The sequence below is a fragment of the Xenopus laevis genome, chromosome 5L, assembly GCF_017654675.1.
Source record: "Xenopus laevis strain J_2021 chromosome 5L, Xenopus_laevis_v10.1, whole genome shotgun sequence".
Classification (NCBI taxonomy): domain Eukaryota; kingdom Metazoa; phylum Chordata; class Amphibia; order Anura; family Pipidae; genus Xenopus; species Xenopus laevis.
Window position 1 is genome coordinate 148,168,660 of NC_054379.1, and position 27,694 is coordinate 148,196,353.

The following is a 27,694-nucleotide window of genomic DNA, read 5'->3' on the forward strand; positions in this document are numbered from 1 at the left end:
ATTATGGCACCTTGCAACAATATTTGCACAGCTATAGCCATTCCTGCAGCTTTAATAGGTTATGTCCTTAATTCCTTCACTGATCACAGAGAGGATGCTGGGAATCGTAGTTCAGTAGCAGCTTTGTGTTCAATAATGAAAGAGGTTCTGCAGCAGCAGCAGCAGCAGCAGCAGCTCAGTGGTTTTGTGGCATGTGACCCTCTGCCCTGGTGGCCCCAGCTAGATCATTGCACCCAGCGGGACATTCCTACCCTGCGCCAAGCGGTGAGAGCAGCAATTTAGGAGCACAGCTGGGATGGGCAGCCACGCCTCCGGTCATCGCTCATTGGTACAGAACGCGGAAGAGAATGGGGATTCAGCGCAAAAGCTTCAAGCCAATCAGGAGGCAGGGACCACGCCTACTTGTCAGTGGCTGCCGTGGGCAGTTTATAAAGCGGAGGAGAGAGCGGCTGGGACTCATTCTGAGCGGAGTAGGAGAGGAGTGCGGCAGTAGCGGGGCTTAGTCACGGTGATATTAAGGCGCGTGCGGATCGATATCTAAGCGGTACTATGAAAGCTTTTAGCCCAGTAAGGTCTGTACGGAAAAGCAGCCTCACCGAGCACAGCCTGGGTATAGCTCGCAGCAAAACGCCAGTGGATGACCCGATGAGCCTCCTGTACAATATGAATGATTGTTACTCGAAACTCAAGGAGCTCGTGCCCAGTATCCCCCAGAACAAGAAGGTCAGTAAGATGGAGATCCTCCAGCACGTCATCGACTATATCCTGGACCTGCAGCTCACACTCGACTCCCACCCCAGCATCGTCAGTCTCCATCATCTCCCCCGAGTGGGAGGAAACACGTCCAGGACCCCCCTGACCCCCCTAAACACAGACATCAGCATCTTGTCCCTACAGGTAACGACCAACTGCAGCCCTCCTGCCATTACCCATCTACCCCTGTCCTCTCCAGCCCTCCTGCCATTACCCATCTACCCCTGTCCTCTCCCAGCCCTCCTATCTCTGTACTGTATGCTCAGACATCTCTTCCTATCCCTGTCCATCTCATACCCGAATATACTACCCTCACTGTGCCAGTCATTTCCCTCCATACTCAACTTTTACCAAAAATTCATTCCCTCCTGCCCTAGAAACTGGTCTCCCTCTACTCCCCAAACCCACTGCCCCCTCTATTACCCACTGCCCCTTAATGCCACCCTTTGCTCTCCATACACCCTGCCTGTTAGACTCATCTAAAGTTGGTGCCCTGTGCCCCTAGAAATGCCTTCCCTTCCCACTAATGTCCAATCACAGTAAGTCTGTCCTTCTTTCTACCCCACTATGCCAATTGGCACCATTGACTTTAGTTAAAGTCCTCACCCCATATCACCTTTATTCTTTGCCCAACACCCACCTGTCAGTTCTACCCACACACGTTTTCTTTCTCTTGCTCTGGCCGCTTCATCTACACCCCCGTCTTTTCCCTCCCGTGCCCCCTGGCAGTGCCCGTACTCATGTGCCCCTCTCTCTCTCCTTCTCCAGGCGGCTGAATTCTCTTCAGAGTTCACAGACGAGAGCAAATCCCTTTGTCCTTAAAATGGTGAGTTTAGACTTTTTTTCATTAAATGAGATCATTGTTACTAAGTGGGTGCCAGCTGCCATTTGTGAGGGTGCGAGTGATGTGTCCAACTGCTGCGGTAAAACTACTACTCTCTTACTACTCTAGTATGTGTCTGTCAGGAGCAGTTGATAGTTTGTAGTTCAGGAGCTGCTGATAGTTGTAGTTCAGTAACAGGAGGGTCAGCACTTGGCCCCTTTGCTCAGCTAAAAGTATTTGCGGATTTGTAGACTGAAGTTGCTTTACTGGCGCATTAGGGCAAAGCAAATCAAGCCCCAATCACTTTGCACTTTGAATGGGTTAGTGACCCCAGGCCTGGGTATGAGGAGGGCTGTTTGGTGGTGGTGGGGGGTACTAATACCCTAAATGTGCTGCTGGTGGGATTCTGCCATCGTTTGTTTTTAAAAGTGACTGCATTTAATCAAATAATTGGTACAAGGCAGCAGACTGGCGCCTCCACTCATTGCACTTAAATAGATCCACGAGAGGGAGAGAAATGGCTTCGCACTCCCCCACCCAATCTGTATCATATGTTCCCATTTAACATCTGCCTCGCTGGGTCTATCTGCCATCTCTGCCTCAAACTGCCAGCTCTACCTCAAACTGGGCTAGGCTGTTTGGCACAGTAGAGGGGCTGCCCATCAGTTTATATACAAACCCACCTTAGGGGAATTTAGTTCTAGGTGCCCCCAGTGCAGCGTGATGTTAAGGGGGTATTTAAGAAGAATGCGCGGGGTCAGTTGGAAAGGGGGTCGCTGATTTACTCGCAAAGAATGAACTGATAGGCTTAGAGGGGTTAAGGAATGTTCTGCATTGTAAAATAATACTAATGTATGATCTGTGGCTGTGATGAATGTCTTCCAGCCAGGCTGGGGTTAATGCGGAGCTTGTGTGAGTACATCTGGCCAAATGGGTTTGCCCCAGTGAGTGTTTGGCTAATGCTCCGTGTGGCTTCCTCACTGGCGCCAGTCTGTCTCCTGATCCCTGCGCTAAATCCTCTCTTTCTCCTCAATGTCTTGCAGGTGTTCACACTGTTTCCCTTTGCACATGACGACTACAACGACTCACTTCATTATCCGAGTGTTGCAGTTCAGCCAGCTCCTGGGACTCGCACAGGGAGGGGGCCACACACTCAAGGCGGCTGGAGAGAAAATAAAAAAGACTTATCCAGATATAAATATATATATATATTATTATCCCCCTTCTCTTTCCATCCCCCCCTCTCCCTATTCTCCAATCAGAGCTCCTCGGACTGCGCTTTTTAGTTATTTATGAAGAAGAGACTTTACTAATGTTATAAATGACCTTTTCTTACACGGGGAAGGATTGCGCTACAATTATCCCCTAACTATGGGGACTGATCGTTTTAATAAAGGAAAAGGAAGCGACTTGCCGCAACCGCATTCGACTTTTTGGGCGATAAAAGGAGCGAAGAAGATCGGGAAACTTATTTCAGTTTTTGCTCGAAGTGTAAAACCAGAAAACCTTGAAACCTTCCCACCCCGGACTGAATGCTCCTTTGTTGTACATAGAGCCCATTGTTTAACTCTTTATTGGGAGTTATTATTTTGCCCCGCACCCCTCCCCCCTTGTACAGTGGCAGAGATGGTGCTATTTCTGCACGAGTCTAATGATCGCATCACGCTAGACTTTTTATAAAAGTTTGGTTGTAAATGCCTTTTTTTTTATACAGAATAAATCGATCGTGTTTATGGAAGTGAATTGATTAACGTTGTCTACATTTTTGTCGCGGTGATGAGAATGTGCGCAAAATTGCGCGGAGAGAAGGGAGGGGGGTCGCTCCTTTACTTGGAAGTAATGAACTGTGGTTTGGAATTAAAGGTAGACTGGAGCGGTGGGGTAGATCTCATTAATGACATGGCACTTGCGCGGTACAGAAGTTGAACTACAACATGGCAGATGGGAAGGGTGTTGCGAGTTGTAGTTCAGCATCTATGCCGGACGAAAAGTTAGCCACACGTGCACTAGAAGCTCAGCGCTTAAAGCTGTGCAATTAATCCCTAACAATCTGCCCCCCATTTGAGAGGGATGTCACTGTACCAGTTGCGCTTGGGCTGCGCTCAGGGCTGAGCAGTGTCTGTATAAACTTGTTACTGTCCAGCGCTGGAATTTGACCAAAAATAAATATTTTTATATTAGCGGTCACTGAAATCCCATTCTCCCTGTTGGCTGGATATTTGGGGGTTTTATAATGCTTCGCTTAGCTGAATAGTTTTAGGAGAAAAACATACAATGCAGACTTGCGGGAAGTGGAAGAAGTGCTGGAATGTTACAGAAAACAATGTTTCTCTACAGCACATGCATGAGGGGGTCTGTAACATCAGTGGGGATAGGGGTACAGCATTAGGGAGAATTGGGGTACAGTAGTGCCCAGGGTATTGGTGAAGGGGGTAGGAGTACGGTATTAGGGAGAATAGGGGTACAGTAGTGCCTATGGTATCGGGGAGGGCATGGGGTATATATTAGAGACTATAGTATCAATAGAAGGGCAGGGGTACAGTAGTGCCTATGGCATCAGTGAAGGGGGTAAAGGTACAGTATTAGGGAGAATAGGGGTACATTAGTGTCCAGGGTATCAGTGAAGGGGGTAGGGGTACCGGTATTAGGGAGAATAGGGGGTACAGTGTTGCTTATGGTATTAGTGAAGGAGGTAGGGGTACAGTAGTGCTTATGGGATCAGTGAAGGGGGTAGGGGTGCAGTATTAGGGTGAATAGGGGTACAGTAGTGCTTATGGGATCAGGAAGGATAGGGGTACAGTATTGCTTATGGTATTAGTAAAGGAGGTAGGGGTACAAAAGTGCCTATGGTATGAGGGAGGGCATGGGGTATATATTAGAGACTACAGTATCAATAGAAGGGCAGGGGTACAGTAGGGTTCATGGTATCAGTGAGGGGAACAAGTAGTGGCTATAGAATTTGTGAGACATTAAACCTACAGCTCTAGTAGTTAATCTTTATATACAAGGGGGGCATAAGGCTTCATTTAGGTGCCACCATACATAGGTCTGCACAAACACAACAGTGTCCCTTATAATAGATCAGAGTTGGGGCAATGACCCCCCAAATCCATTTATATCCCCGGAGGAGCAGAGCTCAGAGTAAGTAAAGTTGTGTGCGGGAAGTGAGGAATGGGTTAAGCGCGGAGGCTGGGGGTTGTGCTGCTGAGAGGACTCTTACTGTGAAAGGGAGCAGCTCACCTGTGTGTGTAACACTTTAACCTGAGAGGAACAGGTGTCTGGGAGGCGCCAGTCAGTCTGGAGCTGCTGCCCTTGTCTTGCCCTTCGTGTGAGAGACCGGGGAGCCGGGGCAGCGCTGAACTAACACAAACACTCACTGACCGCTCTGAACCCACAACACAAGCTCAGCTGCACCCGAACCTCTTGTCACGTGGCATCTGTAGGTGCATCTCCTATCGCTCACGGTAATTACTGGCCCCTCCCCCCTCCTCATTCCTCGGGTCTGTTCCACATGTCGGAGGGGGGGGGGGTGATCTATATGATGAGCCTTTGTACCGCTGCTTTACATTCAATGGAATCTCCCAGATCAGTCAATCAGCAATAACAAAGGGGAGCTCAGTGCGCTCATTGTCTGCGCTAATGATGTAACTGCAGGGGCAGCGCTGCGCCCATGAGATGAGGCTTCACCAGGCACTTTGCAAAGACACAACACCTATTAAAGGGGTTCTTCACCTTTAAATTAACTTTAAGTATGACGTAGAGGCTGATATTCTGAGACCATTTCCAACTGGTTTTCATTTTTTATTGTTTTTGACTTATTTAGCTTTTTATTCAGCTGCTCTCCAGTTTGCAGTTTCAGCCATCCGGTTGCTAGGGTCCAAGTTAACCTAGCAACCATGCATTGATTCGAATAAGAGACTGGAAAAGGAGAGGCCTGATTGGCTGCCCAGTGTCTAATGCACATTTCCCCTCTACATGTTACATTGTTGTATTTATTAGCACTTGATACATCTGTATTCATCTCTGGGAGAATTATCAACAAAGATTTCGGATACAGTGTTTCCTGCAGCATTTTTAAGATTTAAAGGGGACTTAAAACTATATATATTTTTTTAAAAGCCTGTGGTTGAACTACAATCAGCACAGCCTGAAGCCCAAACAAACAAGAACATCTGAGTGTTATAAATGCCCTGGATTATTGAGTGCAACAGTCTATATATTTTATATTTATTGCCTTCCAAGGCTGCTTCTGGCTCCTTAAAGCAACAGTAACACCAAAAAAATGAAAGTGTTTTTAAGTAACGACAATATAATGCAGTGTTGCCCTGCACTGGTAAAACTGATCTGTTACACTACTATAGTTCATATAAATAAGCTGCAGTGTAGCAATGGCAGAAATTGAAAAAAGTCTATATGGCTCAGGCTAAATAGTGGATAACAGATAACACCATTATGTTCTACAGAGCTTATCTGCTGTGTAACCTGAGCCTTTTCTCCTTTGAATGGCTGCCACCATTGCTACACAGCAGCTTATTTATATAAACTATAGTAGTGTTTCTGAAGCAAACACAACAGTTTTACCAGTGCAGGGCAACACTGCATTATATTTGTATTACTTTAAAACAATTTAATTTTTTGATGTTACTGGTCCTTTAAGTGCTATGCATTAACCCTTCATCTTCTCTATGAAAGGGGGATGTGCTGGATACTGTTTAGCTCAGTAACCCCCAACTAGGGTTGCCACCTATTCTGGAAAAAAATAATACCGACCTTCCTATATATATTTATCTTTTTTCCCTATTAATAACATTGGGATCAACCATCATTTTTACAGGCCAGGTCGTTAAAATAAAAGCCAGGTAGCAACCCTACCCCCAACCAGTGGCTCATGAGAAACATGTTGCTCACCGACCCCTTGGATGTTGTGTTTATTTTTGAATTCCAGGCTTGGAGACAAATTTTAGTTCCATAAAAACCATTGTACTGCCAGCCAGAGCCTCTTATAGGCTACCAGTTCAGACAGGGGCTATCAAATAGCCAATCACAGCCCTTATTTGACACCCCAGGAATTCTTTTCATGCTTGTGTTGCTCCCCAACACTTTTTACATTTGAATGTGGCTCACATGTAAAAAAAAAAAAAAAAAAAAAAAAAAAAAAAAGGCTTGGGACCTCTGGTTTAGCTGATTTACAACCCCCTGATATACAAATAAAGATTAGTATATTGGCACAAGATATTATCAACTGCCAGCAACCTTATGAGAATGGGTGGGGGATGTGACACTTAATCTAGGCAGTTTTTATCATGGTTAATTAATCCAGGCGCAATAATTAGTAGTATTCCTTGTGGCTGGCCTGGGGATCATATATCACACATTCATTGTCAATAGGGGTTATGAGAGCGACCAGAGAACATACTTTTACACAAGTGAAAGTCACTTTCTAGTGCAAGAGGCACGTTAAGTGCCTGGCCAGAACTTTAACAGCTCTTTGGCTCCCTCTAGCAGCCCGCTGGTGAAGTGCACCCAGGAACTGAGCTGCTGCTGCTGCTGCTGAGAAATATTAACCTCTCTCATGCCGGAAGGATTGCTCTCAATCAGACTATGTTGCTGGCTGTGCACCGACAGTGTCACTAATCACACACATCAGATCACTGGGCTGGTGTCAGGGTATTTTTAGGCTGATGTTTCCTGGGGAGGAAAAGACTAAAGCCACATTTCCTACAGCTCTGCTGTGAGACAGATATCATACAGGGCTGCCTGTGCTCTCAGATCCGGCCAGAAGAGCTTTGACATAGAACAGGGCAGCTCCCTTTAAACTTAACCCTTTCAGTGTGGTGTTGAAAACAAGCCGGCAATAAACCGTTTATGATTGGCAGTCACCCAGGGCAAGAGTTAAACGGCATTGTAAAGCTTCCAAAATAAAATGGCAAATTCCTGGGCCTAGAAGCTTGCAGCCTATAACCAGAGATGGGGAAGGTGGATGAAATAAGCCCTTTTTTACTTACCAGAAAAAGTAGAAATTAAATATCAAAGCAGCACCAGAAGTAGCAATAGAAGACAGTAGTAGTGGTAGTGAGTGCTAAAGATAGTTCGCATTTTCCAGTATCCATTTGTAATAAGTGCCTCTGCTTAAAGGGCTCACCTGCTCCACCCTAATTACTAGCTGACAGTTGCAGGATTTCTCCCCCCAAGCGCAGGTGTGTGCCTGAAGCATCATTCCCTCTCGCTGATACTTTAAAGTACTAAGACCAAAGCTGCAGGGCTCCAGAGCCTTCCTCCTAGTAGAGCCCAGTACTGGTTTTCCCAGAATTTCCTTGCACCTGTGTGCAAATCCTGAAACTGCCGATGGTGTGCAAATGTGTATTTACTTACCCAGCACTGATACTGCCTGTAACAATCTGGCTGTGTGCATGGCTGCTATTGAGGCTCAGTACAGATGGACTTTAATGAAACAAGTGTCAGAGCATAGTCTAGGGTTAACAGACCAACTGAGAATTCAGAGACATGTCTAATAAATGCATATTGCAGGGCTTTGCTGATTATATTTAAATAAAAAAATCCGTTTTTTATTGGCACACACCTCAGGGTTTTTGTAAAATGTTCTGTTTTAATGCATGAAATCCATTCAATGTGTACATCATGGTTATTTATGGGATAGCAGGTATAGTAGGGAGAGATGGAGCCTATAGTAACAGTGGGATAATAGTCTCTGGGAAGGGAGTGTGACTGTGGGATAACAGGTATAGTAGGGAGAGATGGTGCCTATAGTAACAGTGGGATAATAGTCTCTGGGAAGGGAGTGTGACTGTGGGATAGCAGGTATAGTAGGGAGAGATGGTGCCTATAGTAACAGTGGATAATAGTCTCTGGGAAGGGAGTGTGACTGTGGGATAACAGGTATAGTAGGGAGAGATGGTGCCTATAGTAACAGTGGATAATAGTCTCTGGGAAGGGAGTGTGACTGTGGGATAACAGGTATAGTAGGGAGAGATGGTGCCTATAGTAACAGTGGATAATAGTCTCTGGGAAGGGAGTGTGGCTGTGGGATAACAGGTATAGTAGGGAGAGATGGTGCCTATAGTAACAGTGGATAATAGTCTCTGGGAAGGGAGTGTGACTGTGGGATAACAGGTATAGTAGGGAGAGATGGTGCCTATAGTAACAGTGGATAATAGTCTCTGGGAAGGGAGTGTGACTGTGGGATAACAGGTATAGTAGGGAGAGATGGTGCCTATAGTAACAGTGGATAATAGTCTCTGGGAAGGGAGTGTGGCTGTGGGATAACAGGTATAGTAGGGAGAGATGGTGCCTATAGTAACAGTGGATAATAGTCTCTGGGAAGGGAGTGTGACTGTGGGATAACAGGTATAGTAGGGAGAGATGGTGCCTATAGTAACAGTGGATAATAGTCTCTGGGAAGGGAGTGTGACTGTGGGATAGCAGGTATAGTAGGGAGAGATGGTGTCTATAGTAACAGTGGGATAATAGTCTCTGGGAAGGGAGTGTGACTGTGGGATAGCAGGTATAGTAGGGAGAGATGGTGTCTATAGTAACAGTGGGATAATAGTCTCTGGGAAGGGAGTGTGACTGTGGGATAGCAGGTATAGTAGGGAGAGATGGTGCCTATAGTAACAGTGGATAATAGTCTCTGGGAAGGGAGTGTGACTGTGGGATAGCAGGTATAGTAGGGAGAGATGGTGCCTATAGTAACAGTGGATAATAGTCTTTGGGAAGGGAGTGTGACTGTGGGACAGGTCCGGACTGAGGATTAAAATAGGCCCTGGCATTTCTGGTATACAGAGGCCCAATCAGCCCACACAGAGGCCCAAACAGCCCCCACCAGCCCACTAAATACTGACTTACTATGGCACCTTATAGCAGCCCCTCTGGCATTTGCCAGAACCCACAGATTGCCAGTCCGGGCCTGCTGTGGGATAGCAGGTATAGTAGGGAGAGATGGTGCCTATAGTAACAGTGGGATAATAGTCTCTGGGAAGGGAGTGTGACTGTGGGATAGCAGGTATAGTAGAGAGAGATGGTGTCTATAGTAACAGTGGGATAATAGTCTCTAGGAGGGAGTGTGACTGTGGGATAGCAGGTATAGTAGGGAGAGATGGTGCCTATAGTAACAGCGGTGAAGGAACTCATCCTCATCCTTCAGTTGCAGAACCTTCAGCCCAAGTACTCTGTGTAGTTGTGACAAACCAAGACACATGCTGGAACCATACAAATATGGCCATAGAAAGATGACAGTTCACTAATCAGAAGTCATATGAAAGCAACACTGGAAGGACTTATGTACAAAGTGCTGTTTGTTGTGATTGTGCTGATGTTTGTATTAAGACAAATGCAGTATTTACATTACATGGCAGGTTCTCCCCCCAGGGGATCATGTGACACATCAAGTGCTCATACTGTTTCCTATATGAGTGTGTATAGAGGAGGTCGGACAGTCAGACATACATCAGTGGACATGGGTGGGATGGATGTGGGGGAATGGCCTAAAATGTCTTTACTATAAAAAAAAATTACAAGGGAGTCTATTTGAGTAACACAGGACATAATTCAGTGAGATACTCAGTCAATTGTATCAGGTAACACGTAGGCTTCCTGCTTACTAATACATTTCTTAAAGGGGTGGTTAACTTTTAGTATATGCACCTTTTCAATTGGTCTGCACTATTTTTTTTATAGTTTTTGAATCATTTGCCTTTTTCTGCTAACACTTTTCAAATGGGGGGTCGCTGACCCCATCTAAAAACAAATACTCTGTAAGGCTACCAATGTATTGTTGTTGCTACTTTTTATTATTTGTCTTTCTATTCAGGCCTCTCCTATTCATATTCCAGTCTCTTATTCATATCAATGCACAGTTGCTAGAGTACTTTGGACCCTAGCAACCAGATAGCTGACACTGCAAACTGAAGAGCTGCTGAATAAAAAGCTTAATAACTCAAAAAACACAAATAATGGAAAATGTAATTCAATTGCAAATTGACTCAGAATATCACTCTCCTTTAAGCTTTTAAATCCCGTATAACAAGGTGCCCGTCACCAATTCAACACATCAGTTATATGGCAGCAAAATCGTTTCTGTTGACTGATAATACTGAATAGTCGAGGTAAATACCGAATACCTGCTCCCCATCTTCTGTCTATCCATAAGCTGCTGCATCGTGCAAGTGTAGCTCGCCACCTACTGGTAAGAAATAGAAACAAACCATTAAGATTTCTCTTACAGTAACACTGACAAGGTATTAATTCTACCCCAAGGGACGTGTAGCGTTAAATCCAATACCCGATTCTTTTGTATATGATTGGCTGGTGAATCCTTCCATTAAGTCCGTGAGCATCTATGTGGCCACATCACGCAATGCAGCGGAATGGAACCAAGGCAGACATTTCATTAGCCGAGTGCCCGAGTTAAACGTTGGATAAAAAGGAGCGAGGAAGAGCTCGGGCGCTGCATAATGCAAGCCATACATCACACATCAAACAATTATAAGCGAGGGAGAGGAGCAATGTAATGGAAAATGACCCAAGGGTGTTAATAAATAAAGTAAAATGTGATCACAGGCGAGAGCGGCGCAGAATTACAGAGTGTGACATGAGAAATTAATATAATTATATTCGGGGAGAAAGCAGATCAGAAAATGAGCCAGAGCCTGGCAGCCAAGAGAGCAGGGAAAACATCACTTATATTCCAAAGTTACTAGCGGCTCCAAAGTGCCATTTCCTCCCCAAAAAAATTGAAACAGCAAATAATGGGACATGAAAACTACAGACAGCAGTGACTAAAGCGAACACGAATGGACAGAGGTTGCGATAAGTTGGGTGTTATTGCTCTCGTTCTGCACCCAAGGGCACACACAGCTATAGCTTTATGCACCCATAGTATTCACATATACACCCATAGTATTCATATATACACCCATAGTATTCACATAAGCACCCATAGTATTCACATATACACCCATGGTATTCACACAGGCACCCATAGTATTCACACAGGCACCCATAGTATTCACACAGGCACCCATGGTATTCACACAGGCATACCTCCCAACTGTCCCTTTTTCGGGGGAACAGTCCCTCTTTTGACAGCTCAACCCGCAGTCCCTCATTTGTACTGGAAAGTCCCTCTTTTCTCTGCACTGAACAGCCAGAAAAAGAAACAAAATTTCTCACTTAATTGGCTTTTAGCAGAGAGCCCAGAACAGGTAACAGGTGCAAATAAGATACTTTGTAACAATTTTGAGACACAAAAATACAGTTTAGATAAGGAGAAATATTTTCAAACTTTCATAACCTGCCAAATTTTGTAAAACAAACATGGTAATTAGGGGGTGTGGTCAAACAAATTACTGCGCTACGTGCAGAAAAAAAATGTCCCTCTTTTTACTTCCAAAATGTTGGGAGGTATGACACAGGCACCCATGGTATTCACATAGGCACCCATGGCATTCACCATAGGCAACCATGGTATTCACATAGGCGCCCATAGTATTCACATAGGCGCCCATGGTATTCACATAGGCACCCATGGCATTCACCATAGGCTCCCATGGTATTCACATAGGTTCCCCTAGTATTCACATAGGTGCCCATAGTATTCACACAAGCACCCATGGTATTCACATAGGCACCCATGGTATTCACACAGGCACCCATAGTATTCACACAGGCACCCATGGTATTCACACAGGCACCCATAGTATTCACACAGGCACCCATGGTATTCACACAGGCACCCATGGTATTCACATATGCACCCATAGTATTCACATAGGCACCCATAGTATTCACATAGGCACCCATTGTATTATTTTTTTGAGAAAAATAAAAACATTTAAAGAGGAACTATCGTCAAAATTAAAATGTAATATAAGCTTCAGCATACTGAAATAAGTAACTTTCTAAATACAATCAATTAAATATTATGTACCATTTCTGAAGTAATCAAGTTTATGTTCACTATTCCTCTCTCAGCATCTGTTTCTCTTCATTCTGTCTTCATTCAGGAGTTGGGTGTCAGATATTCATTGACAGTTAGATCCAATATATCTTATAGGGGGGCTCCTTTTGCCTAGAAGATGTATTAGAGCTCACTCTATTAAAATCACCAGACATCATGTCTCTCTACATGCAGAATTTGTGCAAAAGGCAGTTATTTTGTTAGATTTTGTTTGTACTAGAACCAATTATTTGAGTGAGCTCTAATTCATCTGCTAGGAAAGAAAGTCCCTAATAATGATATACTTTTTTAGTAGTATGTACCATTGGGTAATCATAAATAGAAAATTGTCATTTTAAAAAATAAGGGCCGCCCCCTGGGATCACAGGATTCACAGTGCACACAAACATACCACAAACTATACTTGTTTGGTTACATGAGCCAATTAACAGACAGAGTTGTGTCTTTTGCTTCCACACTTCTTCCTGTTACAGTTAGAGCTGCAGTATTTCTGGTCAGGTGATCTCTGAGGCAGCACACAGACCATCACAAAATGGTGGCTTAAGGCAAGAGATGTAAAAGGGCAAGATTTACTTAAAACATACTTGTTGCTTAAATGTTCATTTTGGGGGTATAGTTTTCCTTTACGGATTTGACTCAGGGCCACAATGAAAAGGGGTATGGGGAAGCCCAGACGGGTCCATAACAATTGGTGGCCAGAGAGATGATGGTTTGATTTACAGGTTATGAGGGTCAGCATTTGAGTGTCGGGAAGGATTGGGGTCATGGAATTTATTTTATTGGGGACCGATTACAAAAGGTTCTTCCAGGCAGGGTGCAATATTCTGAGCCACACACAGGGAATAGACTGGCGGCACATGCTCAGCTACACTGACTAGGACAAATATCTGCACCTTCCAGTCCTGGCCATAAGCATTAAACAGAAGCAGAGAAACCAGAGAGATTTTCAGCAGCATTTATTTTGCACGGAACAACATATTGCATGTACACAATACACTTTTTTGTTGTTGATATCAAATACAGTTTTCCATCAAGTGTAACTTACAGGCAACATCACAACATATTGTGTCCAGCAGAGCGACAGGGCACAAATACTGTCATTACTGTGAATTTCACTGCTACGGCCCTTACTTATTTTCCTCTTGTTGTAAATGCTCCAGTATCAGCTGAGCTTTGCAAGATAAGTCCAACTTCTCCTGGCCTGGTTGGACTAGCACTACTCAGTAGAGGACTTCTGGTTGACAGTACTAGCTCTCTCCTTTAATCAGACATTGATAGACTAGTTTGTTGCATGTCTAACCCTCCCTAGTAGGGATGGGCGAATTTTTTCGCCTCGTTTCGCCGAAAAAATGACGCCCATAGACTTGTAAAAAAAAAAAAGACGCGCGACAAAATAATTTCGCCGCACGACAAATATTTTTTGACGCCCATAGACTTTAATGGGCGTCTGCGACATTTCGCCGGCGGCGAATTTTTGGCGAAACGAAACGGGTCAAATTCGCCCATCCCTGCTCCCTAGATAATAGACATGGAGAGGGACTCTTGGCAAATGTCAAAAACACATCAAACAGCAAGTTCATATTGGTTCCTTATCAAAGACAAGCCACAGGCTAGAGACAGGTCCTTCTCATGCAAGGTCCCTTTTCTCACAAGACTGAGGTCAGGCGCATGCAGTCCTGGCACTAACACAATACGGTTACACATTATGGCATGCAGTACTGTTACCCAATGACAACATCCCTCCCCCGTACACTTAGGGTTTAATATTAACTGAATTGCAACAGGTTTGCACAACACTGTTCTATAAAGAACAGGAAGCCTCTGGATGGGAAAGAAGGCAAAGCCAAGATGATAAGGGCTATGACACAAACAACACTTGCAGGCCACCAGAAAAGAGCTACGTTCCCATTCAGTTCACAAGAGTGTTCCGGGCTCTTCCCATTCAAGCACTTAGGAGCCACAGTCGGAAGTGTTTGATTCTGAAATGCACTACCAGGCTTAGAAGTATCAAGTGCGTCATTGCCCTTACATGAGTAGTGCCAGTGATGGTTCTGTTACAAATCAAAAAGCTCCTGAATTGTGTTCAAACTCTTGACAATGCGTGACATCAACGAAGACATCAACGAAATCCGATGGAGCTAACAAAGACAAGGCAAAATGTCAACAGAAACTAGGTTCTTCTGGCTTAAAACAAGACTTAGGGGCAGACTTACCAAAGACTGAATGAAGAATCAATTTATTCAGCCATTTTCCTAATCAATATGTATCATTGCTCATAGCCTATTCGTTATCTCAGAATGACTGCTCTAGGATATCGAGGCCAGGGACACATTTTTCCAGTACAATAAATCAATATGGAGCTAAGTCAAGTCATTTGGACTTGTTCTCATTCAAATCCAATCTGATCAGATTTAAACATCCCAATCACTGTTGGATTCCAAAGTAAATCTACCGCCCCGTCTTTCATAGGGAGGGAGACAATGTCCAAGCCCAACCCCTAAGTAGAAATTTGATATTTTGGCAACCAGATATACATTTTATTTGAAAGTTTGGATATTACTGGCTATAGTGATATTTTCTAAAGCTCTGCCTAGAGGGTTTGAAGAAAATAAAAGGATGACTGTGTCTTCTTCTCATCATGCTCTTCATTCCTTTTTCTCAGGCTTCAGTGTGAGGCTAAGCTACAGCCCATCACAAGCTTTTTTTTTTTAAATTTATTCTTTTATCTGAATACTTTCTAGTTCATCGCGGAAAAAAAATTAAGGATCACAATAGGTGAAAATTTTTAGGCTTGAGTGAGATTGGCAAAAAATGATGAATGGAAGTTAAAGAAAAATGGATGGTAGGAACACAAATGGGCTTCTGATTCTCCGCTTAAAGGATACTCTCTCTTTCCTCGGCAAAGCCAGTTGCGTCGGAGGAAGCCACAGTATTCAGCTCTGAAGCTTCTTTGGCCAGCCGGCTGTATCCCGCACGTTGTCCTCGCTTGTGAGTCAAGCGCTTCAGGTTCTCATTTTGAACAGGACTTGACCCAGGGACTACTATGATTGGAGAATCACATTTAGCCTCTTCTGTCTCTTCAAAATTTTGGTTGGCTCTATTAGTAGAGGCAGTATTATTGTTGAGGGTCACTGTACTCGGAGTACGGTTCATATTGAAGGTCTTCTGACTTGAAAGCCAGTTCTCCTCAGGACTGCTGGCAACGAGACTACTTTCTGAAGGACTCTTCTTATCAGAGCAGATGGACATGCGTGCTATTTCTGAGTCCTGTAGGCCACTCAGACTGTTGGGTATTCCCCTTTTTCCTCGTAAGTGGGGATCTTCAAGCTCAATTAGATTCGTCTTTTCAAGCTGAGAATCTTCTGCTCCTTCATTATTAAGAGAGTGATTTGGAGAACTTTCATTGGATCTCATGCCAGAGTCAGAAGAATCTTTCTTGTTCAGGATAGCATCTGAAAGGTATTCCTTTGCTTTACTGTAGGCCATTATGGGCTCAGAGGCATGCTCTCCTGCTTTCTTATCCAGATTGCCATCTGTCTTTTTGTCTATTTCATCCTTAAGGAGAGGGGTGTTATCAGACTCTTCTGTCCCAGACTCATCTTCATCACTTGGAAGTTTCTGGTAACGTAATCCGGCTCCTTTCAGTTTCAAATCCGTTGCCTGGAAGAGACTAGTTCTCTCAGCTGGTTTCTTGGTAGGCAGAAGTTTAGATCCCGAATGATCAGATTTTTCGTCTTCTTCAGTAATAGGATCAAGTGGAGAAGCATCAGTAGTGGAAACAGTTGATGATGTATAGTCAGCAACATCCGTTCTCTTCATCAGAAATGGTTTCCGCCCTTCTTCATGCTTTGAGTCCCCTTCTTTCATTTTGTCCTGTTCTGAACTAGAGTAAATAGAACTCACTGATGTGCTCTGCCCTATGTAGTAACCACCGGAACTTAATGGAGAAGACCGGCCACTGGCAGAAGCTACGGCACCCTCAATTTGTGACATCTGGGAAATGTACTCCCTGTAGGCATCTCTATATTCCGCCTGCACTTTGTCTGTGAGCTTTGTGATTTCATTACTGGATTCTTGAGAATTAAGACTGGAAAGACTTGGTGTCCTGTGTGGCCGTCCCTGCAAAATGAATACAAGAAGAACAGATAATGTTCTTTATCTCCAGCAAATGCAAAATCACAGACATTATTATAAAACATAGTGCTAAAAACATTACGAGGCAACACAGTAACAGAAGTGCTGAATGTGGTACAGGTATGGGACCTGTTATCCAGAATGCTCAGGACCTGGGGTTTTCCGGATAACGGATCTTTACGTAATTAGGATCGTCATACATTAAGTCTACTAGAAAAGCATGTAAACATTAAATAAACCCCGATAAGCTGGTATTGCTTCCAATAAGGATTCATTATATCTTAGTTTGGATCAAGTACATTGTACTGTTTTATTATTACAGAAAAAGGATTTTTTTTTTTAAATTTGGATTATTTGATTATAATGGAATCTATGGGAGATAGCCTTTCTGTAATTCGGAGCTTTCTGGATAATGGGTTTCCGGATAATGGATCCCATATCTGTACTATTACCAGAGGGGAAGAACTGCTAAAACAAAACAGGCCTCTTGTTAGTGATGGGGACAAGCCTCTGGGAAATAAACTTGCAAATATGTCGAAATTGTAAAACATCCTACGTTGAAACAATGTTCTAAAACAGGGGTCCCCAATCTTTTTTACACGTGAGCAAGGTTCAGATGTCATAAGAGTTGGGGAGCAACAGAGGCATGAAAAATGATCCTGGGTGGTGCCAAATAAGGTCTATGAATGGCCATTTAGTAGCCCTATGTGGACTGGAAGCCTGGAAGAGGCTTTGTTTGGCAGTACAACTGGGTTTTATGCAAACTAAACTTGCTCCCACAGCTGGAATTCAAAAATAAGCACCTGTTTTGAGGCCATTTGGAGCAACATCCATAGCAACATGATACTCACGAGCCACTGGTTGGGGATCACTGTTCTAAAATAAGAATTCTTTGGGACATACTTGGACTGTATAAAGAATGCACAGGAGAAAAAGGGGGGGTAATTCATGGCACCCACTATTACACTTATGACTCATTCTATTCATGCATATTTGTATATTTCATAAAACCCAGAAAGAATGAAAGATCTGGAGATGTACCTGCCAGCCCACGCCACGATTTGACTCCTCAAAACCAAGCGCGTTCAGATCTTCCAAGCTGAAGCTGAAGTCATAATTCTGACCGGCCAATTCAGTGTGAGGAAGCTCTGTATTGGAAACGGGGTGCCTGCTAACCTCGCTGCGTGGCGCCATTCTGCTGGGCTCACCGGCCATCCGGGTATCCTCAGGCTGCACTTGGGTATCAGAGCTCCTCATTTCGTGAAGCTAGAGCAAGAACAAAACACACGTACTGTTAAATAGCACATCTGAGAATGAAAGATACAGCACCTCTCCCCTTTACAGGGCTACCCACCTTACCATTACTGCCCAGGCATCCCTCACTGAGCCTGGCACAGAACAGTACAAGTGTTTCTGATTTGAGTACACTGCGCATGTGCGAAACACATCTGGGATGTAAAAGTAAGATGGTGGCGTGGCAATCAGGCAACAATAAACTTAGCTACTCAATTAGCACCCCCTCCCAGTGAATACAAATTTCCTATATACATTTTGCTATTTATTCTGGAGTTTTGGCTGCTCTCTTCATTCCATTATACAAGTATACAAGTGAGCAGCCTATAAGTATCTACTAGCTGTACTGACAAAGAGAAGACACACTTTCACCCTCCAGAAGCTGTAACTAGCTGGAGACTCAAAGAGCATGCACCTAAAGTCCCAATATTGGTGCTGGGTCCTCTGGTATGGTGAGATTATTCAGTCTAGGGGACACTTAACACTTTCTGATTTGATCATAGGACTGTGTCTAACAGCAGAACCAATAAAAAAAAAATTGGGGATCCCCTTACTGCACTCTTGAATAGGTGCCAGTCGCCAAAGTTCATGCTCATTTCTTTCTTCAGTTCATCCACGCTGCACTGCATCAGAACCCGCCCATTGATATTTGCCTGCAGGAAGGGAGAGAATATAAATTCATGTGTATGGCATTGCATTATGGGCATATACCTGCCAATCATCAATGGCTTTTTATCCTTAACGTTATGCAGTAGCATACATAATAAATATTAGGTATTACCAACATAATATGATACTAAAATGCTAAGTCTGTTTCCAGGTTTGAAGCCTGTCTTGTCCTGTAGGCTGACGCTCCTTGCACATCTCTACTGTATACTGGGGAAGAAGTCTCTTATATACAGTTTAAAGATGAAGGCACTACAAGACCAGGGTATGCCTTCCAGTGCAACCAAATGAGAGCAACATGAAGGCTTTTTCGCTTTCAGAAAGGGCAGTTAGCAACAGTGTTGGCTCAAGTACTCACAACATCATTTATTCAGAGTTAAAGCCCTTCCTCGCCATGAACGAGACAGACCGTCTTATTACAAATTGCTTGCATTTAGCCAAAGCTCCTTTATGACATAATAAAAACGTGGACCATTAGTAAATTGAGGTTTATAGTGTGACCCTGAATGCTGAGCCAATGGCACGTTTTCCACTTTTATGAACGCTCCGGGAGATGTATGTTGGTTAATAAAAATTTTTTTTTTTACCATTTCCTGCACTGAAATAAAGCAAATACTGCTACAGGGATACTCTTTTTTCATTAATACATAAAAAAACATAAAACTGCCTATAATCCTATGGTGCGTTCCTTCACTGCGGAGACCCTGTATGAAGATCTAAACCTCACCAGCTGTGGTGGTACATGGAAGCACAAATGTAGGCCTGCTTGGTGCAAATACCCAGTTTATATTATCTATATCTGAGCTGTGAGTCATATGCAATGTGCACGGTTTCTTCTTGATGTATATACGGATTGCCGGCTGAGCCCAAGTGCGCATGCGCAAGGTGGCGCTCGCGTGCGCATGCGCAAGAAAAGCTGCAGTTGTTACTTCTTTTGCGCTTCTGCGCATGCGCAAACTGGCGCGAATGTGCTTTGCCGAGATATACATTCGCGCGCATGCGCAGGAGCGCAAGAAGCCGCAAAAAGTTCATAGAGTCGGGCACCGGACTGGGGGTAGGCGACAGAGGAGGTGCGTGCCTGGCGCCCCCCCGGCTTTGCGCCCTAGGCACGTGCCTACTCTGCCTACCCCTAGTTCCGGCCCTGGCCCCACATCACGTAATGAAAATAGCTCCTTGTGGATAAAGATTATTCACTATTAGGGTCAGGGCACACAGGCAGATTCGGGGAGATTAGTCGCCAGGCAACAAATCTCCTTTTCTTCGGGGCGATTTACATTTTAGCTGGCGTGAAGGCAGGGGAGGCAGTTCGGGGAGATTAGTCGCCCCGAAGAAGAGGAGATTTGTCGCCTAATCTCCCTGAATCTGCCTGTGTGCCCTGATCCTTATAGTCTTAAACTGGCCATACACCTGAAGATCTTCTCATTTGGTGTGGTTGCCACTCAAGAAGATCTTTTGCAGTGGGAAATATTGGGCTGAGCCTATCGTTTGGGCCCTAGGACTGGAACATGACGACAGGAATACAGGCAGTCAGAGCAAGGGCTGCATCAATGAACCATTGTGATCAGCTCCAACGGGATTTTTTTAACCTGTCTAATCAACATCTGGCTAATTTTTGGCCAGATTGTGGTCAGGGAAGCATGTTGGAGGGCCCCATACACATGCCAATAATCTGCCAAATCCATCTGTCTGCATCTTTTATCAGCCCGTGTATGACCACCTTTACTCTGTAACCGAATCCCCCTAATGTTAAAACTTTCTGAAGGACACTTAGGGTAGGGACACACTGGGCGATTTGGGGAGATTTAGTCGCCTGGCGACTAATCGCCGCGACTTTCCACGACCAATCTTCCCCGAATGCCTCCCCTCGCTCTGCGCCTGGCTAAAATGAAAAATCGCCTGCGCTAATCACACGCGGCCTCACGAGGAAACTTCGGGCGATTTCGGAAAACGAATCGCCGTGTGTGATTAGCGCCGGCGACTTTTCATTTTATCCAGGCGCAGAGTGAGGGGAGACATTCGGGAAGAAAAGTCGCTGCGATTAGTCGCCAGGCGACTAAATCTCCCCAAATCGCCCAGTGTGTCCCTACCCTAAGGGGGTTATTTATCAAAGGTCGAATTTCAAAATTATGTGATTTTTTTTTTTTTACTCTAGTAAATTCTCACAATTTGACTAGGAGGTTATTAATGATGATCGTCTAAAGTTAGTTCGAATGGGAACAACCCGAAAATGTAATTCATATTCGATTAGAACGAAATTCAAATCGAATTTTCCTCCGGAAAAAAAACTCGAATGTCAGGAAGCTTATTAACATCCTCAAATGGGTCAACGGACCTCTGCCATTGACTTGTAAATGAACTCGCCAGGTTTTAGGTGGCAAATAGTCGAATTAGAACTGTTTTCATGGTTGAGGTGTGATAAATCTCACATTCAAATTTACATTCGATTTGGGGGACTACAATTCAAATGTGTGAATTTTGACACCAACATTTTTTTTTCCAAAAATTCGAATTTACTATTCGACCCTAAATGTTGGAGTAATATAATAAAAGGTACAATGTTTGCCTGGGTCTAGTGACCTATAGTAACCAATCAGATACCAGTCATTTCTATTAGCTGGTTTTATGCTTTATAGACCAGTTAGGATTTTTGGTCTGGATTTTGAATAATTTTCAAGAGAATCGGTTTCATTTTGTATCTCTTATAATGGCACTCTAAACCAGAAGTTACAAATCCAGTACTAATTTACCTAATGGATCGTCTACGTCAGTAGATTGATATGGCAAAGACAAAATATACATACTTTAGCCACATTAGGGCTTGGTAACATTATATTACATGCCTTCATCCCCTTAAAGGAACAGTTCAGTGTGAAAATAAAAACTGGGTAAATAGATAGCTGTGCAAAAGAAAAAATGTTTCTAATATAGTTAGTTAGACAAAAATGTAATGTATAAAGGCTGGAGTGACTGGATGTCTAACATAATAGCCAGAAAGCTACTTCCTGATTTTCAGCTCTCTAACTCTGAGTTAGTCAGTGACTATAAGGGGGGCCACATGGGACATAACTGTTTAGTGAGTTTGCAATTGATCCTCAGCATTCAGCTCAGATTCAAAAGCAACAGTTATGGCCCATGTGCCCCCCCTCAAGTCACTGATTGGTTACTGCCTGGTAACCAGGGTAACCAGTCAGTGGAAACCAAGAGAGCTGAAAAGCAGGAAGTAGTCTTCTGGCTATTATGTTACACATCAAATCACTCCAGCCTTTATACATTAAATTTTTGACTAACTAACGTTATGAGATACATTTTTTAATTTACACAGCCTATTTTTTTATTTTATTTAATTCTGGTAGTTTGTTGAGTGAATAAAAGCAAGCAATTTACAACAAATAATCAAGACAAGGGAAGATACACGTCCAAATATAGCAAAGAAAAGAAGGCATAGCATGCATCAGAAATTCCGTCATAGGCACAGCCTATTTACCCAGTTTTTATTTTTACACTTAACTGTTCCTTTAAAGGGATTCTGTCATGATTTTTATGGTGTAGTTTTTATTTCTAAATTACACTGTTTACACTGCAAATAATTCACTCTACGATATAAAATGTCATTCCTGAACCAACAAGTGTCTTTTGTTTAGTTGTAATATTGGTGTGTAGGTGCATCTCAGGTCATTTTGCCTGGTCATGTGATTTCAGAAAGAGCCAGCACTTTAGGATGGAACTGCTTTCTGGCAGGCTGTTGTTTCTCCTACGTAATGTAACTGAATGTGTCTCAGTGGGACCTGGTTTTTACTATTGAGTGCTGTTCTTAGATCTACCAGGCAGCTGTTATTTTGTGTTAGGGAGATGTTTTCTGGTTACCTTCCCATTGTTCTGCAGATGGGCTGATGGGGGGGGGGAAGGGAAGAAGGGGCGATATCACTCCAACTTGCAGTACAGCAGTAAAGAGTGACTGGGGCACAAGTCAGAGCACAAGTCACATGACTGGGGGCAGCTGGGAAACTGACAATATGTCTAGTCCCATGTCAGATTTCAAAATCAAATATAAATTAATCTGTTTGCTCTTTTGAGAAATGGATTTCAGTGCAGAATTCTGCTAGAGCAGCACTATTACTTGATGTGTTTTGAAAAAAAAACATGTTTTCCCATGACAGTATCATAATACATAAATATATTTGGCAGAAATGCTGCCGGCAGACTTTGCTCACCTTGCGCATGGTTGCAGTGTACTGAGCCAGCATACTCTGATCAATCCCATCTATATTTTTCAGCTTCTCGCACACAGCGTCCACGTTCATGGAGGCCAACACAGAAGTGTGTGCTCCTGCTACGCCGCTGCTGGTACCCTACATATTGGGGAGGGAGATAATAAACACTAAGTTAACACACAGCATTAGGAGTTTAGCAAGAAAACAAAACAAACAAAGTGGCATTCAATGTGGTTATTGAATAGGCACTTGCGATTAAGGTTGTGTAAGGGAACATCAATGAGAACGGTGGTTATGGCAGAATCAGGACATTATAGCTCCAAAAATGTAGACATCTGCTTATGACAGAAATAACTGTCATTTTGCCTCACCATAACAAAACAGAAGCAGCTCAAAGAATGTGATTGCCATAGCCAGATAGCAATAGATGTCTTCATTTGCTGGTTTCCTAGTATCATGTGTTGTTCATTCACCCAAACCAGTGAATAACACCCTATGGGCAAGGTGGGGAGAAGCCAACTGGCAGCCAGCTAAATTGCTCAGTGCCCTCAATCGAGAAACCGATCATTTCTCTTCATTCATGCCCTTGCCTATATACACAGAATTTATACTAAAGCACGGAATGAAAGGATTTATGGAGAGTTCCATGCAGATCCGGCGTTAGCCCACTAATTTTGAGAGACTCCGTTTGGAAGAGAAAGTTATGAAGATATTTATAACTGTGCTACTAAAACAGAAGCTCAGAATTCATTACTGGGACCAGAGCCAAGAGGAGCGAGTATTTAAGTAAAGAATGCTCTCGAACAAGAAAAGCTCAGTCCAAGACATCTAAATAACAAACAGCTTTGGCAAGCCGCTCTGCTTGCATGGATACTTTCAATCTCCGGCTGTTAATTCCTAGGGTTAGTCATGCAACGGGATGTAGCACAGGCAAGCTTGCACTCTAATCATAGGGAATAATATGGAATGTAGCACAGCAGCTACTTATGTTACTGGTCCCTTCAACACAGTTATTGACAAAATAAAGTACATAAAAATAGTGGGATCTTAAATATGAAAGTGGCTGAAACAATAAATAAAGGGGGGAAAAATGGGAGTGGAAAAGCTAAATCACTGCACAAGCCAAGGAGGATAACTTGCTACATGCTCCCTAGGAAATATCAATAGCTGAACTCTGGGAAACTGTATATGGATAAAGGATATTGGAAGTCAGAGGTCATTCGCAATGAAGATACACTAAGGGACACATTTACCAAAAATCAAATGCTTTTTTTTTTTTTGCTAATAATCTTATTTATAGCTGTCATGTACTTAGTTGTGATTTTCCTCTAGTCTGACTGTATTTAAGAAAGATTCTGAATCCAGTTCGATTGAAGTATTACTTAAATATTTGAGGTCATTTTCTCGAATCCCAGTATTCCATCCCATTTGAGTCAGACAACGTCTCAATGATTATTCAGGTTTTCGAGAAAACAAATCCTTAAAGGAACTGTTCAGTGTAAAAATAAAACCAGGGTAAATATATAGGCTGTGCAAAATAAATTATGTTTCTAATAGAGTTAGTTAGCCAAAATGTCATCTGGAGTGACTGGATGTCTAACATAATGGTCAGAATACTGCTTCCTGCTTTTCAGCTCTATGATTGGTTATCATTCATTAACCAATCACTGACTCGGGGGGGGGTTATATAGGTCATATCTGCTTTTGAAGCTGACCTGCATGCTAAAGATCAAAAGCAAACTCACTCAGACAGTTATGCCCCATGTGGCCCCCCCTTCAAGTCACTGACTTTATTAAGCTGGCCATAGATGTGCGGATTTTAGCCTCATATCTGTGGAACAATCGTACGTCACAATCTTCCAACCTGCAACTAACCATTCAGATTAAATAAAAGTAGTAAAAGAACAAATCAGATGATGTTCTGGCCATAACAGTAATCATACGAAAGTTATGTCCGACAAATTGTGGTGACAGTCACCCATTGATATCGTCAGAGATATTATCGGTAGCTGATATAAATCTTTTAACCTCTCCAATCGACTAAACGACCGATCACCATGGTACGAAAAATGCCGGGACACTCCACACACAGTCCGAAAATCGTACAAAACGAAATTTCTTTGTGTGTCTATGGCCAGCTCAAGAGTTAAGGTGGCCATACACGTTACCATTGTTTGTTTTTTTTTCTACAAATGGTAAGCGCTGAATCATCAGGTATGAGGGAAGAAACAACAGAATTTTCCATCCTGTCAGATCGATGAGATGACGGATATCCAAAGCTTTTCCCAATACTGGTCGCCCACCATACATGCACCAGATATCATATGAAACGTATGGTAATCTATGTGTGTGTATGGTCTTGTTTAGAGCTGCAAAGCAGGGTTCTGGCTATTATGGTAGCAATCCGTTCACTCCAGCCTTTATAGGTGACATTTCTGCCTCAGTAACTGTATTAGAAACATTATTTATTTCGCACAGCCAATGTATTTACCCAGTTTTTATTCTCACACTGAACGGTTTCTCTAAATATCAAATACCTGTTGATTTCAGTGGTAGCTGGATAGATATGAGCTGGAGAGAGAGGGCAGTTGGTTCAAGTTGGATTTACTATATTATAAGTCAGGACTGCAAAATCTTGAGTTGTGCAACATGGATCAGCACATCATTTGCAATCAAGGACTTTACTAAACTTGAGCCTTGATCAATCTACCCCTAGTTTGTGGTCTTTACTGTTACAAGCGTGCTCCCCCCCATTGTGCTCTCTTGTGCTCTTCTCATTTTCTTCCATTACACCTCCCCTCTTCTCACCATTCTGTTCTCTCTATTCCTTATCTTGTGTGTTCTATTCACTCTTCAGTTTCCTCCTCCATCTCTTGCAAATTCTCTGGCTTGTTCTTTCCTCTACCAGTTCTCTCTCCAATAATCTCTTTTGTTTGTCACAGATACTATACAAAGATTAGCCTTTAGAGAGAAATGAAGACTATCTGTTAATGACAAGCAGAACACTCGGTACGGATCTTGGTTCCATGCCTGTTGTCAGATCTCTTCATTCCAACGCACGGCTGAGAACGGGGGACACTTTCTAAAAGTGCCAAGAGATACATGTCACACACTCTCTACTTATAAATATTCATCTTCATTTATACTGCTGGATTCTGTATTATCTACTTTACAAGGGGAAAAAAAAACTAACATTGCAGGGGATGCCAAAAAAAGCCTGGGAAAATGTTGAGTAATTGGCGTTTTAGTTAAGTGAAGTAATTCTCTGAGCATTCGGGTGTTGTATGAAAAAGAGAAATGGTCGGTATTTATATTCAACAGAGAATGCAGCTGTTTAAATGGAGTGGTAAAAACCCCAATCGCCGATGTGTTCTAAAGAATTTCTCTTAAAAGCTTTATCTCTTTTTGCCTTCCATAAAGCAATGCAAATCTGCCTTAAACAAATCAAAACAGGTACATCTCATCATGCCTTGCAGCCGAACGGCCCCGTGAGCAGCTTACACACTGACAAATGTTCTTTTCAACGGCTAAAGTTTCTCCCTAAATTGCTTCACACATTTGCATGGAATATACTGTCTCTGCATCGGCTCCCTCTAAGCCCTTCAAAAAAAATAAAATAAAATAAATAGAAAGAAAGACGATGAGAAATGGAATGTGCCCCATGGCAGGAGCTTGCTTTTCTCGATACCGAACTAAAGAATTCATGTTAATGCATTTTGAAATGATTGCCTCTGCGAGGAGATATTGATCTGCACTTTTAAGATAGATGGAGCTAGGTATGGAAAGAAATGACAGTAAACTGCTCATCCTGCAGAAATGGATGGTTGCCAAATGCCTCTTGCATGCTAACATGCTAATATATATATATATATATATATATATATATATATATATATATATATATATATATATATATATATATATATATATATATATATATATATATATATACCGGAAACCCGATATCCAGAAAGCTCCGAATTACGGAATGGCTGTCTCCCTGACTTTTCGGCTGACACGACAGCCTTTCTCAAAATGGCACTTTGAGAAAGGCTGTCGTATCAGCCGAAACGTCAGCGATTGTCCACTGAATAAAGACATTTAAACACTTCTAAGACCTGTGAGTGCGATCTCCATTTCCAGCTTTACATTCAAACTTCAACAAGGACTGCACCCAGGCATAATTGATGACATTTTCGTGAGTGCCGGTTTTTCCCTTCACTATATATATATATATATATATATATATATATATATATATATATATATATATATATATATATATATATATATATATATATATATATATATATATGTGTGTGTGTGTGTGTGTGTGTATATATATATATATATATATATGTATATATATATATATATATATATATATATGTATATATATATATATATATATATATACACACACACACAGACACACGCCAACCCCCTATATATAAAAAATGGCCCTGCATTTTAGATGATAATATTCCTATTATACACAAGAGTCGTGAATATCCTGTAAATGATATCCTTATAAACGGTGCTTATGTCATAAGTTATAATCAGCGTTTAGTGATGTCATTAGTGTCACATGACTCACTGAAACGTGTGTATTATAAGAAAATAAAGTACCCCTTGTTGCAAAATATGTGGATATTAGAAGTCACCTTCGGAGTTCCATGACCTGCATAAAAACACTCGGCCTATGGGCCTAGTGCGTTTTATATGATCATGAAACTCCAAGGTAACTTATAATATCCTTATATTTTACAATAGAGGGTACTTTATTCACAGTGGTGCTTCGGAGCTTTCAATTCATGATTTTTTTCAGCTCCTTTGTAC

General features: G+C 42.6%; 2 protein-coding genes across 6 annotated transcripts in view; one reads left to right on the plus strand and one right to left on the minus strand.

The window, feature by feature from the left end:
• Positions 1 to 476: 476 nt before the first annotated feature.
• id2.L (inhibitor of DNA binding 2 L homeolog) lies at positions 477 to 27,277 on the plus strand (the record flags this gene model as incomplete). The annotated part of the gene is given in 4 exon segments (NM_001088433.1): positions 477 to 897; positions 1,522 to 1,579; positions 2,620 to 3,304; positions 27,255 to 27,277. Coding segments are annotated over 2 exon segments (402 nt in total). The 5' UTR covers positions 477 to 549.
• The window catches only part of kidins220.L (kinase D-interacting substrate 220kDa L homeolog), a 116,008-nt gene continuing 101,805 nt past the window's right edge, over positions 13,492 to 27,694 (minus strand). For all 5 annotated transcript variants that reach the window (XM_041563541.1, XM_041563540.1, XM_041563539.1 and 2 more), the window contains 4 exons: positions 22,856 to 22,993; positions 18,533 to 18,631; positions 17,727 to 17,951; positions 13,492 to 16,670 (listed from right to left, as the gene is read on the minus strand). In XM_041563541.1, coding sequence (XP_041419475.1) covers positions 15,426 to 16,670; positions 17,727 to 17,951; positions 18,533 to 18,631; positions 22,856 to 22,993 — 1,707 coding nt within the window. In that variant the 3' untranslated portion in view covers positions 13,492 to 15,425. The remainder of the gene's footprint in view (positions 16,671 to 17,726; positions 17,952 to 18,532; positions 18,632 to 22,855; positions 22,994 to 27,694) is intronic.